The sequence below is a fragment of the Poeciliopsis prolifica genome, unplaced genomic scaffold (assembly GCF_027474105.1).
Source record: "Poeciliopsis prolifica strain line A6 unplaced genomic scaffold, Auburn_PproV2 SCAFFOLD001, whole genome shotgun sequence".
Classification (NCBI taxonomy): Eukaryota; Metazoa; Chordata; class Actinopteri; order Cyprinodontiformes; family Poeciliidae; genus Poeciliopsis; species Poeciliopsis prolifica.
Genome location: NW_026562376.1, coordinates 13,023,143 through 13,039,451, shown reverse-complemented (window position 1 = coordinate 13,039,451; position 16,309 = coordinate 13,023,143). Strand labels below are relative to the sequence as shown.

Here is a 16,309-nt window from a genome sequence, read left to right as displayed (position 1 = left end):
TTATTATTTCTAGAATAAACTCAAAATCTATTTACTAACATTATTACTTCTGGAGGCAATTAGACTGTATTTGGGAGTATTAAAGTAAAAAACTGAATACCAGTGCTTGGCACGCTTTTCAGATCTTTATTCATTCACAGTTATGCTCCTCTTTATCCATTACACAAATCCCCCCAAAATATATGGAAGTTTGTCATTATAAAGTAATGAAATATTAAAAGATTTTAATACTTTTGTAAGGTAGTGTTTTTAGAGAGGTTCAGGTGTGATCAGAGGATGGTTGTCAGTGTGAGAAAATGGCTGACATAACATGGGGTTGGAAATGGCTGAAGGTCTCTGAAATGGAGATCCAGTTAAAGCCTAAACGTAAAGCCACGTTTGTCTTAAAGTTACAAAGTGTGCAACAACATACTAATGGTAAATATTTTCTCATTGTCTTATTTCAGCTGTGAACAATGTCTGGACAAGTGCTGGATGAAATAGTACAAATAACAGTGGAGGAGTTTAACCAGGATGGCCGTAGTGGTAAGGACACTGTGTAGAGACATATCTCTTCTGTAATTATTGATCGGTGACTTACTCAGCGCTTTCTTCTCTCTTTTGAATGTGATGAAACTAGGTTTTTGGAACTCGCTGAAATGTTTAGGCAATTTCTCTGTATTTGATCTATTGCAGATTTGCTGGATAGTAATGAAGACGGTGAAGAAAGGCCACAGAAGAAAAAGAGGAAACTAAGCAGCAGTCAGGACAACAACAACAGTAATCAAGAACTATCTTTTATTAAGGTACTAATAAATTATAAATTATTTACATGGTTAAATCATCTAGACTTTTTATTAATTTTCCTGTTGGATTGATTAAATGTATGAATTTCTTCACCATTTCTATCCCCAGAATGTTCTGGTTTCATTCACTGAGTCGATTAGTCAGCGCCTAGAAGGAATTGAATCAAAGCTACAGTCCTTGGACGCAACGTGCAAAGTCCTTGTCCGCAAACTTGACAGCATGGCTCCCTGTGCAAAGAGTCCTGTACAAGTTCCTATGGTTGCTGGTTCTCCTCAGGGTGCCACTCAAACTTGGAACAAAGTTCGATGGTAAACTCCCCAGTGTTTTTTATTTATTTATTTTTTCATTTTTGTGCTTTGATCTTGTAAATTTGTTTTTTACATGTCTGTTTCAATCTTCCTTTTCAGCGTTGTCCCCCAAACAAATGTGATTGTTAGCAGAGAACACACAAAGGGATTAAACCAGGAAGACACTCCGCTTGAAAATCTGCTCAGCAAGTAAGCAATTTGCGTTTATATTGATCTATATTTATATAGATGGATGTTTGGGGAACATCATCTGATCGAGTATGAATTGTCAGTATTCTGTTTTTTTACTCCCCTCCTCTTTGTTCAGTGATATTTGTTGTACTGGTACCAGTTTGGAAATTTTCTCCAACTGTTAAATCTTTGTTGAAAAAAATTGATTAGAATGAAGCCGATCATCCCTGTGCTGATAAAATATAGTTCACTCTGTCTCCCTTCAGGGACTAAAAGTTAATTTATTATTTTTATCACAGCTTTATTCTGCATGCTTTATTATTTCTCTTTGATAAAATTGTACATTTTAGTCAGCATTTGTTGTTTTTAAAATTTGCTATTTTATTGAATTTGACTGTAAACTGGGAAGTGCTGTCCACATTCAATGACTCAACATGGGTTGCCCCCTGCTTCAAATTTGACACCTTTGGGCTTGACTGAGTTAACCAACTGCTCAGATCCACTAATCAAATGTCTAAGGGAGAAAAGGTTTATGATCAGATGAGACAAGAACTGAGGTATTTGTTGTCGTGATGAGAACCATGTTCGTAAAGGTCAAGTTAAAGCTTTCAAACCCACGAACATTTAACCAACTGTTACCTCAAATCGACAGCAACACAATTGGGTTTTTCTACAGAACAATTATTCTAAACAAACATAAAAACTGGAGGAATGAACTTTATATGTTTGGACTGACCTTTAAAGTCTAGTTGAAATTTCCTGACTTTGCTTAAAGCCAAGTCTGTCCCAGAAAACCAATGTGTTATATAGACTTTACCAATTTTGCAAAGAAGGGAGATTAATATCCATCAATGGATATTCTAGAAGTGTAAGACTGGCTACAACCTCACTACAAATATTAGTGAGATTGTATATACTTTAGACAATATGTATAGACTTAACTCTGGATTAGAGAGAGTTCACAATGAATTTTGAGTTAAGTGTTAAATTTGGTTGTTTCCACCTTCAAAAAAACTTCAAAAATGTTTTTCACTAGAGGTGCCCTGATTAATTGGCAGCAATTTCCTTAGTCTTGGGAGATTGGTGACTTTCTGATACTTACATGTGACTTTGATCTTGCCCCCCATCTTATATACTTGAGTAAAGGTCTAAAAATTAACCACTGCCCTTTATTGCTGTGGAGTGAGAGAGGTTTGACTGACAGACAGGCCCTCCAGGTCATGTCTGCAAGTTTTCAGTTAACAATAGTCACCCCGCTGTTGCCAACTGATAGACTTTCTTGCTATATTTAACAACATTTCAGACAAAAAAAAATGGTGTTGGGCAAAATCTGAATCGGTAGATCAGGCTTTGTAAGGATTGGTAATCAGTGATCAGCTAGAAAATTGCAATCGGTGCATTCCTAGTTTTTACAAGTCATCCTCTTGCCCAGTATATTTGGCCTGTTACAACTGGGATGCATCAGCATGTCAAATGCCTTATTTTGGTTTTGCAGCACAGTGGCCAGGAGGCGACAGAATACCATTCTGGTTAAAGTGCCGGGTGCTGAAGAGAGTCAGGAGGAACAAGAAAGCGGCTCAGAGGCCAGTGACTCTGTTTCTAACAGTGGTCAGTCAGGTGGTGCACAAAATGGTCAAAATATCACACTTATCACACTCAATGCAGAAGGTAAGACCTAGTCTGTTAAAGCATAAATCTCAATCTGCCCTCACCCTTTATATTTAATGTTTTGTTTTATTTGCTGCTTTTATTTTTCAAGTCCAGAGTTAAGATTGTAAATGGATTTGAATGAGTGGATTGATAATGTTGAAGGCGGGATTGTGCTTAGGCACAGAAAGTTTGATAAGTCTTGATTAGGATAATCAGTAACACAAAGAAAACAAATGATTATCATTGTCAGTAAAATTTTTAAATTAGATGTATGATTACAAACGTCTGTGATTTTTTTTCTTTCTTTCTTTTTGCATTCAAAGAATCACAACATTTAACTCTAAAATATTACTGTGCTGAAAAAAAGCTCTTTTAAATGATCTCAACTTTTTGTTAAATTAGTTTTTTAAACAAGGGCAAAAACACTAAACAGGCTTGTAGCAATAGCTAATTTGAAACCTCTGCCCCTTGCTAGACTTCCATGATTAAGACAGACTTAAAATGCATAGAGGCTTGAAATATAAATAAAACATAAGAATGTTGTTTTAAATTTTTCTGCATGGTATTATTGTCGTTCCTTCCAGGTTTTGGTAGTTTATGTTGGCCTGCATCTTTACATCATCTATTTTCTTTTAGCAGTGAAACCCATTAGCAAAAACTACTACAATCACTGAATTTCCCCAAAACAACCTCTGTAGATCTTTTTTTTCAGTGTTTTTTTTTGAAAGGGATAACGTGACTATTTTAACTGGTTTCCATATTCATGTTGTTGTCTTAGCATGTTGATGCTTAAGCTTAAGTGGCTTGGCTTCAGCTTAGAGATTGCAGCTTCATTTTACATTAACAAAGCAAAAATAAAACCTTGATTATATTTAGTTTATTAATGATTTTTGGGTAATTTTTGAAGAAAGGGAAATCAACCTTTTTAGTTTATTTTATTTCAGCTCTTTGATACATAGATGGCATTGGTAACATTTGTGTGATATGGTGTAAAAGTGGTAAGCAGTACAGAACTATCACACCACATAACTTACAAATTCAGAATTGAATCAGTTATTTTATACAACCACATGGGGGTGCTGTTGTATTACATAATCTTATGTTGACAGGGCATACCTTTTGTAATATTTGTCAACATGCGAATTAAAGCCTATAGTGGAACATATACACTACCGTTCAAAAGTTTGGGGTCACCCCATTCAGTACTATAGCTTTTGTGAGGAGCTAAACTGTTTTCAGATGTGTGCACATGGTTGCACAAGGGTTTTCTAAACATCAATTAGCCTTCTGAGCCAATGAGCGATCACATTGTACCATTAGAACACTGGAGTGATAGTTGCTGGAAATGGGCCTCTATACACCTATGTAGATATTGCACCAAAAACCAGACATTTTTAGCTAGAATAGTCATTTACCACATTAGCAATGTATAGAGTGTATTTCTTTAAAGTTTAGAGTTATTTTCATTGAAAAGTACAGTGCTTTTAGCGACATTTCAATGTGACCCCAAACTTTTGAACGGTAGTGTAAATTAAGCTTTTAAATTTATTTTATAGAGATTTAGACAGGTTTTCCTAAGTGCTTCACATCTCGCATGGATTTATTGCAGCAGAATATTGAGGCTTGTGCTTCAAGAAGTCCCTTTCCTTTTCTTTTTTCTTGATTCCTTTTTATTTTTCTTCTCTTACTTTTTTAGAAGATTATCCAGAAGGTACTTGGTTGGGAGATGAAAACAACTCAGAGATGCGGGTTCGCTGTCCAATTTCTCCTTCTGACATGCTTTATATCAGCACAAACTGCCGCACGGCAGAGAAAATGGCTCTGACACTGCTGGACTACCTATTCCACCGGGAGGTCCAGGCAATGTCAAATCTCTCTGGGCAAGGAAAACATGGAAAGAAGCAACTAGATCCTCTCATGATCTATGGCATCCGATGTAAGTCATGAAACGTTGATGGTTTATGATTGACAAGGAACTACATCACTTAACTTCACTTTATGTCAAGCAAAAGGTACAGCAGGCTCTGAGAAATAGTTCACAATACTTTAATTTGCATATATGAGATTCCAGAAGTGTTAGGCATCCTAAAAGGACCACTTGGAAAATGTCTGGAAGGTGCATCTGAGCTGCACAATCTTAGCAATTTGTGTTGGCTAAACAGAACATCTGAACATCTAAGATTGTAGTAATAGGTTTCCAGCACAGCAGTCTGTGCCACAGCATTTTTTATGTTCTTTAGAGACAATTATAGTTTAGTCTCACATATTAGTCTCACATAATGAAAAACTAAATATGTATTTGTAAGGCTGGTTTATACACTTCCTATTCAACATGTACCATCTAACACAGTAATAACGAAAACTGAAAAAAAAGGAACTTGCAAACCTCCTAATGCAGAGTGTGCAGTTTCCAACCATCTGGATGCTGAGGTGAGTTTAAGGTGAATAATAAAAATGGAGTCCTCCTCCTTTATTAAGAGTCATTGCATCATCTAATTCTTCACCATCTTTTCAGAGTGTATTGTGAAAAGTAGTCCAAAACACTTAATTAGTTTGAGTAGAGGAAACCTTTTGAGAATTTTCATATAAAAGGCCACTGAATTTGTAGGTGATTCTGATGTGTATCTGTGGTGGTTAAAGAGAAAATATAACCCTCTAAAATGGCCCAGACTACCTCCTGTTTTATGATTACTACATTAGTTCTGTAAAATAGAAGTAAAGGTTGTAAAATCTACTTTGAAATCATGGCTCCTTGTAGAAATAAATTAACTCTATGAGACCTTCCCACATTTCATCCTTGTTCCGTTACAGGGTAGAGTTGAATGGATCTTTGAAACAAACCACAGTCTGTATTCCCATGGTGGCTTACAACAACATGCATTCATCATCCCATACACGCATTAATGTGCACCACATTTTAGTACATACCAAACTCTAAATGACATGCACATGTCGGGTTGAAAGATGTTAATGGAGTCACTCTCAATTCAGTAGATCTTTGAGAAGAGTTGGGCCTTCAGTGGTTGACAGATTTATCTTTAAGTGACTCTTTTAGAAATAGACTTTTGTATTTATAAGCCTCATAAAGCCGTCATAACAGCAGTGTCATCAACTGTAACATGTTCTAACAGTTCATACCTCTTTTAAATAGTTTAATGAAATATTTCTTCATGACATAATAAAGCCAGAAAGTAAGTATTGAACACATCATGTAGATATATTTTTAATGAGGCTATTGACATAATACTCAAACCATATGTTGATTCCAAACCAAGTAATCGACACAGCCAAAGAAATCCAAACAAATAGGTCAATAAATTAAGTTGCATGAATTAAATTAGAATGATACTAAGTAAGTATTGAACGCATGAAGAGAAATAGGTATGAAGGCGGGGGAAGTTTTTAGAAAACAATCCTGCTGTCTGACATATGAAGTTAGTACAGCTAGTTGAGGTCTTACTAATGGCCTCAACTAGCTGTAGTTGAGGCCATTAGCCTTTAATAAGAAGCCTTTTTAAAGGCTTCTTATTACCAAGGCATCACACAAGAAGCATCAATGAGCTCTCTCAAAATCTTAATATTGATTGTTGAAGAGCATGCTGATGGTTTCAGATGTATTTCTACACTTTTGAAAATTCCAGTGAGAAATGTTGGAGCAATAATCATGAAGTGGGAAGAATATCATTTCACCTCAATGCAGCTATGACTCAGTGCTCCTGGGATGGTTTCTGACAGAAGTATCGAAACATTAATGACAAACTTGTTCAATATCAAAAGTGCACTTGGAAAGAGCTTTGGAAGACCTGGAGTTTTTCTCTAATGAAGTCTGGTAATGCACTGAATCACAATAGATTCATTTTAAAATTCACTGCAGAGGACCCCACTTATAAAGAAAAAGTATGTTGAAGCTTATTCAGTGTTTGCTGCACATTTGAACAAAGCAACACAGTACGGGGGGAAGATACTCTGGTATATAAACAAAATAGAGGCAGTCAGCATTGCTAACTGACTGCCACAGTTCTACAAAACTGAGCTCTTTGTCATTCCACATATCATGTTTAGAGGTATAACTGAAAGAGGGATGAATAGGAAAATTCATCCTATTCAGGTAACATCTGAAGATGTTAGTTGATTTCAGAATACCTGCTAGAATAATTGAGTTAGCTACCATACATGAACACAACTGAAAATCTATTAAAAGAACTGAAGATTAGAGAGCATAGAAGAGGCCCAGGGGCCTTTAAACATTTAACAGTTTGTGAGGAAGAATGGATCATTACCAGCTGAGTATTCCATTAGTTTCTCCATAAGAGAGACGTCTTGAGGTTTTGCTACCAAATAAGGCTTTTCCACTGAGTATTGAATACATTTTGGATGTGTTCAGTGCTTATTCTCTGTCATTCTACTTCATTACTTGTAATTTAATCTGTTTTTATTTCTTTGGATGTCTGGAATTGTTGGGTTCTTATTTACAGCTGATGCATGTTTGATGTTTATAGCCTCATTAGAGATATATTTACTGAGAAAAACATCAACATGTTCAGTGCTTATTTTCCACGTCGTGTATCTAAAGTACATCTCACTTCAGTTGGACATTGTTCCATGTCTCCTACTCCCAGACCTCCATACACCTCTTTACTCACCATTTGCTATAGATAAAGATCTGTTTTTCACACCCACTTCTGGCCAGCTGACCAGCTGTGCAGAGGTCAAGTTGGGGATACGCATTGAACTTCTCTTTATAGCTCTAAATGTTCCTTTTTCACACATTTGTGTTTCTTGTGAGGACCCATGTGCAACATTTAAATGTGTAATTTTAAAAATGGCGTTAAAAAAAAAATCTTGCTTTACACAATTGTTGCTTTTTATCCTCCAGAGTTTCTTCGTTTTCCATTTGCGTTGTTCACAAAGACGTTTTTCTTCTTTCGTCCCTATATTGCCTTTGTACCTTTGCACTTCATATGTGCAGTTACATGCGGATTTGGTGTGACACCGAAGTATGCAAAGGCAAGAGCAGGGCTAGTTCACTCTTGATTGACTCATTATGCCTTGAAGGGGAGGAAAAAAAAGATAAAATAAGAATGAAAGAGCACCTGCTTGACTTGCCTGTGCAAGACCCATCAGGTGCAGAAGGACTGCAGTATAGTGTCATACCAGTAGCATCAGATAACCCCACTGTCTTATTTTCTATCCCCAAGTAGCAAAGGTTGTAACTGTGTTGCTAACCCAAATAGAAATGAGCTGTCAGTTGGCCCTCGCCCTCTTAACAGTTTATAATGTGGCTCCAGTCATCTAGTGAATACACCTGTACATATCTCCATGCAGGGAGATGGAAAAGTCACAGTTAGGCTTGTGTTAACTTGCCAAAAGGTGTGGAATCGGAAACTGGACTCAGACAGTGATTACATTCACTTTTTAAACGCTAATGTGCTGATTATATACTTAAACTAAATTATGTTTAACCTGTAGATTTTGTGGTGGTTAAAAATTGATGTTGAGTCACATTTATTTTTTGCATTCTGCATTATTCAAAAATGCAGATTTTAAGATTATTTCGGCATTTCTTTTACCAAGACATTTAATTTAAAAGTTTTCTGCTGGCTGTTTTGTATATATACATATACATTAGGGCTGTGTAATTTTATCAAGTCTACAATATTTATCAATTTTTTTTCCTCAGAAAGTATTGATTGTTCATCTACGAGGATCGATACGTCAAATCCTACTTTGAGTTTTACGTCAGATCCACATGAATTAAATGACAGCTATCATACATGGCATTTTTTACCCAACTGCACGTGTACATTAAAAATGACATGTAATGAAAGAACCAATTACAAATGAACTCCACAAATTTCACCAAAAAAAGAAATATTCTCCTAGGGTTATTCTAGAAACTTGTTTATGGCTACAAAAGGGTTCTGTTAACATAGAACTTGGACAGGGACTTTCCACAAATTGTATTCAGGAAATATAAATATATTTGAGCCTCCATGTGGATTAATGAAATTCCACAATCATTTTGCATTTCAAAACAATGTGAAGTTATTTATTTTTATAATTTTTCCACATTGTAAAAATAATAGTTCCAATAAAATAAAATAAATTTCAATTCCAAAATCTGAAATGAGAATTATGCTATGTGGTGAGTGTATGTAAACTTGGTGCAGGCATTTAAAGGTATAAACCTCATGCTTTATTATTAAAAAATTACTCATTAGTGAGATGACCAATATACACTTGCAACATGTAATGTTTCCATGTCTTCTCAGGCCACTTGTTCCACAAATTTGGCATCTCTGAATCAGACTGGTACAGGATCAAGCAAAGCATCGATTCCAAGTGTCGTACCGCCTGGAGACGCAAACAGCGGGGCCAGAGCCTGGCAGTGAAGAGCTTTTCCAAACGCACTCCACGCAGTACAGTGGCAGGTAAAATATAGATCTCAAGTGGCTGTATAACTGTATATTTTATAGTTTTTGGTTTTATACATAATGTATACATCTTATTTTATCAACTATATATCAACGCATTTATGCAACCGGAACCAATGGGTAGCTGTCTAGTGTAGCGCTGCAGCTGTTTAGAGTCCATACACAAAGCATTCTGTATTTCCCACTTTTTGTGAGTTATCACCTCTCACCTCTGACCAGAGAAAAGCAGGCCTGCAGAGGAAAGCCTAATATCCTGTGAGCCCATACTACCATAGGGGCGGATTGTCAGGCCCTGCCTTTTCAAGCCATGCACACCCTAGTGTGTTCAACACAAATGCTAGTTCAGTTGAAGCATCCGTCAACATGTAGCACACACACAGGGACCAATCAATCATTCAGTTTGGATTCAAATTCCATCCTAATGAACTGAAAAAGAGGATTTTCATTTGTGTGAAACAAGCTCTTTAGCTTTTTTATTAGCCATCTGGGCTCCCATCCCTTATCAGCTAAAGTACTGAGAAACATTTTTTGATATGTAATTCACCACACATCTGTAATAATGAACGATAAGAGGGAGTGTTAATCTTCAAAATGTCTGTATTATGTAGTGATGTGTATGGAAAATAAAACAAATGACTCTATAACAGAAAGGTAGTCCAGCTTCACTTAGAAGCAGTGATCATTTATTTTTTTCTTTAAATAGACTTTTTATTGCTTAAATATTTTTTTTTCGGGATAACTTGCAGGCTTTATTTGGCCAATGTTGAAGTCCTTTGATAGACGTAGTGATTTTTAATTTTTAATCTAGCAGAAAGTTATCCAAGGAATGTGTTCGTGACCTTTGTCAGATTTTTTTGTTAAATTCAAATGTAAGGATTATGCAGGAGGTTGATGTTTGTTGACTGAAAAGTTTAAAAGTTCTTAGTTTTGATTCATAAAGGTGGTATGAAAAAAAAATCCACATATTCAGTGTCTGACTTGCTGATCAAGTGAAAACCAACGTATTTATCAGTGCATCACTAACCTGAGAATGTTGTTGCTAGACCACAAACATTATGTTTAAATCTTGAATTGTCAGCAACCAGAGAGCTTTGGAATTTTGTAATTTTATGACGCCTTCCGGCTACAGATACTTCATATTTGAGTCGATATAATTGTCCTGGGTTACTGAACTTTGTGCTCTGAAGTTCCACACTGATTCTTCTTTTTGTTGTTTTGTGCAGAGGAAGGCATCTCAGATGAAGCTGCTCAAATAGAGACCGCCACCCAGCAGACCCTGCATTACACACTGGCCAATCAGCAGGTCCAGTTCCATCGTATTGGTGAAGATGGACAGGTCCAGGTGGTGCGTATCAAATGTTCCATTTTTCTGTTTCTGTAAATCTTTCGGAAAGCATTTTCTTAATTACAAGACCTCCTTCTGTATCCCTACATATTAGTTTCTAAAATTTGGCTTTCCATTCGCTTTTTTATCTCCCACATCCTGGGTTTCACTTTCATTTAGGAATCCCACAGAGCCTGACTGGGATAGTTTATACCACCCACTACAGTGACACTGGGGAAATATTGACCAACCTATAAATTAATAAAAGACTTAACGGATGCTGAGTGATGGATCGGCCATTAACACGTCGTGGCCAAAGGTCACATTGAGGCCCACTGCGACATATGGGTGGGCTGTTAAACAAAATTCCCAGTGTCCTGAAATCATTTAAAGTTTTCGATTTAAAACATCCCTTGAGCTACAACAATAGATGTGAGATTAAACACCTTATGAGAAAACTTATGAGCAGTTTTCTCACAAAGCATAACTCTGGATTTGTTTTCTTCCTGTAAGAAGTAAAGAAGCAATCAAAGACATCTAAAACTTCAAATGACTGAGCAAAATCATGCTTCAGAAACTATTTGTAAATTAAATGAAATGACAATCTGGTAAAACAGTTGTATGTTGAAATTAAACAGATGCTACTATTCTAGACCAATGCTGCATTTTGTGCCAGTATGGAATATAATTAATATTTAAGGTTATAAACTGATGGCTGTAGATTCTTCCTCAGTGTTTTCTCGTAGAGAGCAGAGTTTGTGGTTATCTCCATCAAGTCATGGTAATAAAGCATCAAATCAGCCCCAGACCGTCATACTACCACCACCACCAGATTCGATTGTTTGATGATCTTGTTTACAAATGCAGTATTAGTTTTACAACATAAGCCTTGGAATTTTCCACTCTCTTTTTTTTATTGGTGGATCTTAAAATTTGACCTTAACTGAGCTAAGTAAGACCTGCAGAGCTTGAGATGTTATTCGTCACCTCCTGGACGACTAATTGATGTGCCCAGCCACTCCTGGGAAGGTTCACCACTGCTTGATGTTTTTTAGAGTCCTAAAGCCTTACAAATGGTGTAGTGATTTTATTGTGATCTTCTTCAATTTCTTTATATAGGCATATTGTGTGATCTTTTTTTATATATTTTAGCCTACATGTCAGGCAGGTTCTTTTTAAATGATGTCCCAGTAACAATCATGTAAAAATTTCTTTATCGGGACCTTGCTCAGATACCTGGAATCAGATTTGACATTTTTATATGAACGTCTGAATTTTAAGATGTTGTTTGTTTGACACGTCACACATTCTGATTATTCTCATTTATTTGAACTTGCATCACAAAGTCATTGAATTAGTTAAAAGCCAGTGTTTACTGGTTTTGAAACCACACTTTGTCACAAAATCATGCATTTTATACAAAAACTTGTGTCCCTTTCCTCTTGTGTCTCAGATTCCACAGGGACAGCTGCACATCGCCCAGGTGCCACAAGGCGAAGAGGTGCAGATCACACAGGACAGTGAGGCAAGTTTTAATCAGTGCTCGTCTGACTGAAGTCAAACATTGGTCCAATTTTCCAAACTCGTTTTGTCTGTTAAATGATACAAGCACCTCATCACTGTTTTTTTTTTTTTTTTTAACCATCTCATATCTGTTACACCTCATTATTGTTTGAGACGCTGGTTGGAAATAAAGTTAATGATATCTACAGCTGCCATTTTTTAGAAGGCAAATTGTTGAGAGTTTTTCATGGAACTGACAATATCCAACCGACTTTTCTGTTTTTGACTATCATATCTTTTATTTCAGAAATTTTTTCTTTTTGTGGAAGATAAACATTAAACCCCTCAAGAACTTTGGAGAAATTATTTTCCCACAGATATTGTGCTTCAGTTATAGATATAGTGGGGTTAAACATTAATGGCTATTTAAAGAGCTATGTGTTGTCAGTGTTGTCCTATGAAAAGATTTACTTAACTGTGAGGGGTATACTCATCACTTTTTGGATACACTGTCAATTGTTACACTGTCAATTGTATCAAAAAAGTGATAAAAAAAACTTTTTTTTAAAATAAATATCAAGGAATTATTGCCTTAAAACAAGCTTGTATATCCTGCTGAAAAGTTACTTGCAATTTAGTTTTCTTATTTCAACTGCATGAAAATATTTTCACTAGAAACTTGACCAAAAAATACTTGGTAAGATTGTATTTTTGCAGTGTAAGATCATGGAAGCCTGTCTGTGATGTGGTAAAAAGTGAAAAGTTCAATGAGTTTGAAGTGCACAGCTCAAGTTGTTACCTTGAGGTCTGATTTTTTTTTGTTTTTAGTTTGTAGCAGCTTCTGCGGAGTTTTGTTTCTGTCTAGTGCTCTTGTGACTCATTGTACCCCCATCAGACATCACAGCATGCACACATAGTTTGCCAGTTAAAATCATATTTTACCCCCAAACCACACAAACTGCTGGAGAAAAATTCCTGCATCAGCATCATTCTTAATGATTTTTACAAGGCTGTGGGAGAAAGATTTGTTTCATGGCGCCACTCAGTATACACACACATACATGTAATCAAAATACTCAACATGATACATGTTGTACATGGGTGACAGCTTGACATTTGTGCAAAAGCAATTGACACTTCAACCAAGTGTTTTTCTTATTTCCTGCTCAGTAATAGTGCTAAAGGACCTTCTGTGAGAAATGCAAAACTGAGTGAGGGAGACAATAAATTGGAGGCAGAAAACCTCTAAAGCTTTTCCTGTGCTTTGTGGCTGAGCCCAGCTTTTTTTTTCCGTCCTGCCTTCTTCCTATTTCAAGATATTATTTGTTTTTTCGGAGTTCAAAGCTTAGCAACAAAATCCCACTTCTGCCAGCTGCCACTCACAGAATATGTTTTCATTCGGAACGGGCCCCTTTCATCAAAGACATTGGTTTGAGCATGCTTGAAAAGGAAATGAACTGCCTCTGAGACTGTACAACTCTGGTCATATGGAAGCTCAGACAGAGTTGCATGTGTACATGAATACAATTAGCAAAACGAAAAAAAAAAACAGCTGAGCCTTGGATGTTTTCCTCTCATATGTTTTTGTTAATGTGATTGTGGGCGTTCAGAGGTTTTACAATGGTTACAGTGTCATTGGCAGATTATTTTTGTTTACAGAAGCCTTGATGTAGCCAGAAATAATATAGAGGCTGACATCAATACAAGGGCATTTCATTCCCTTCTCATTATGATCTGTGTAAACAAGGCCAACTTCTCGGTGTGCAAGACAGAGCTGTCTTATTATGTAGGAGTTGGCAAAAACAAACTGGTTTGACACTTTTCAGCCGTCACCATTAGCTTTTTACATCTAGTTCATAGGACATCAAAGATTTGGCAGTGTTTAATGACTTGACTCACTATTTGATGCTTCATTTATTCATTTTAGGGAAACCTCCAGATTCATCAGGTGCACGTCGGCCAGGATGGACAGGTAAGAGTAAACACCAGTCATGAAAGACTAATTATTCCATCATTTCTTTCTTGTTTTACTTTTGCTCTAAAGAAATCCTTTCATCCACCATTTACTTGCTCAATAAATGTTAAACTTAAAACTGCTCAAGATGATGAATATGCTAAAGAAGTTGCATATTTGCTGGAATAGTAACTTATACACTGGTTGAAGTCAAAAGGAATATTCATTCAGTTAGTTCAGTCCACAGAGAAACACTCATTCTAAACAATTTTAGTAGCGGCACACCGAACAATGCCTCCAAAATTTGCTGTTGATTTATTTTCCCAAGAATTTCTACTTAATGAATTCATGACTTTCTCAGAAAGTCATGGGTCTCTGGGTCCATGATGTGACCCAGAGACAATTTTTTTTACGCAGTGGTCGCTGGCCTGGGCATTGATCCAGTAAAAGATCACAGCTAAAGAACTGCACCAAAGATGGCTATTTTTTGTCTCATCTATTCTCCATAAAAGGGTGGAATATCATAAAAAAAGTTTTCTGTAGTTTGCCAAGCACAGTTGAGACATCAGCTCTGAGTCTGACCAACACTACTACTGGATTTAATTTGAAGCAAAGGTTAAATATGGGAAAAAGCAATTCAAGCCCATTGTTAGGAGTGGTGGTATATTTATGATGCTGTGGGCCTTTAGTCCCACAGCTAGTATATTAAACCTTATGCAAGCTCGTTTGAGTGCTTAGCCTCATGAAGTATTGGTAATTAAAGGGTTTTAAGATGTTCTATTTTGAGTAAAAATCCTGCGGTCTCTTTCAGAAAATTAAAAATGCATGGTCATTGGGTCTATAACAGGATATTGATCCAAATCGAATATGACCACATCAATGCAGAAATGGGTCACCGTCACAAAATCAACCCTCTTATAACGTCTCAATTGCCAGACCGAAAAGCCTTAGAATATATCGCTCTCTGTTTGTGCTCCAACCTTGTGAAATGTTTATAGGGGAAATTGACGTCCTGTGCTGTTGGCAAAAGAGGGTTATACAAAATATTGGCAGCAACAATTGTGCCACTAGTGATTTTGTAAAAAACAGTTCTTCCTGAGTGCATTTTTTCTGTTGTTTTTTTTTTCTAGTTAACTAAACATGCTTCAAAGAAAATGACGATTTTCCTACATTTTTCAGTGCGTTTTGCTGCAGCAGTAAACATTAATTTATTTTAAAGCTTTTTCCACAACTTAACCAGGGGTGCCAATTAACATGACCAGTCTGTAATTTGTTTCCCACCACTCATAACTACTCAGTCCGACATAATATAAATTTACCAGTTAGATTCAAATGACCTACACGGTTGGCAGTGTGTTTGTGTCTCCCTCAGTCTTTTGTTTTGTTTTTACCATTCTGTTTTTTTTTTTTTTTTTGTACATAGGGCAGTTTCACTGTTCCCCCTTTTACAGTCCAAGTTTGTGTCATTCAGAACTGACTTGGCCTGCGCTCAGCCATCGCCGGTCACATATGGATGCTTGAAGACAGCTATAATTTCTCATTCATGATCTGGTCCTGTTTGTCTAGAGACAGAGCTTTAGGGGAGGAAGTCTTTTCTCACGCTGGTCGTCTGCTGGCTGCGCTGCTTTGGGTTATTTTGCCACAGCAGGTGTTTTATGTAACAGCTGGATACCATCTTTTCTCTCTTAAATGACGAATGACTTCTGCATGAGCACTGTATTTTTATAAAGGTATCAAAGTAAGATTGCCTGTTTTAATTACTAGATTCTCTCAATTCATGGATTCAGTTAGTGGTCACTTCCCTATATAAAAGCTTTCTGCATGAGAGGAGCAACAAACCACCCACAAACGCACACTTTTGCCCAAAAATTCCCACATTTTATTGGCCTTTTAGGATCTCTGTGATTATCTTTCCTTATAGATTCAAGATGCTATAAGCTCTGCACACATTTGTGATGTGTGAATGCATCTGCTTTATATGAGGGATTTTGTGTTGTTTGTATTCTTTACTGGCTGTTTAGCTCCGCGTGTGTTTTCAATTGATTGAGGTAGTCACCGCACATCCTGTAGCTCCCCCTCTCTCACACACTCAATCACACATGCATGCTGATGTCCTCGAATGACCCGCTCGCTGAGCCTGATGGTAGCATTCCTGTGTCTCTCTGTCTTTCTCTCTCTT

At 36.6% G+C, this 16,309-nt stretch overlaps 1 protein-coding gene across 1 annotated transcript in view; it reads left to right on the top strand.

Annotated features, from left to right (window-relative positions):
• Nucleotides 1-16,309, top strand: part of banp (BTG3 associated nuclear protein) — a 39,120-nt gene that overhangs the window by 1,997 nt on the left and 20,814 nt on the right. Inside the window, exons 2-11 of the mRNA XM_055037994.1 lie at nucleotides 447-525; nucleotides 676-785; nucleotides 895-1,094; nucleotides 1,194-1,283; nucleotides 2,761-2,933; nucleotides 4,612-4,851; nucleotides 9,188-9,346; nucleotides 10,573-10,694; nucleotides 12,127-12,198; nucleotides 14,104-14,148. Of these exons, the coding sequence (XP_054893969.1) occupies nucleotides 456-525; nucleotides 676-785; nucleotides 895-1,094; nucleotides 1,194-1,283; nucleotides 2,761-2,933; nucleotides 4,612-4,851; nucleotides 9,188-9,346; nucleotides 10,573-10,694; nucleotides 12,127-12,198; nucleotides 14,104-14,148 (1,281 nt within the window). The 5' untranslated portion in view covers nucleotides 447-455. The remainder of the gene's footprint in view (nucleotides 1-446; nucleotides 526-675; nucleotides 786-894; nucleotides 1,095-1,193; nucleotides 1,284-2,760; nucleotides 2,934-4,611; nucleotides 4,852-9,187; nucleotides 9,347-10,572; nucleotides 10,695-12,126; nucleotides 12,199-14,103; nucleotides 14,149-16,309) is intronic.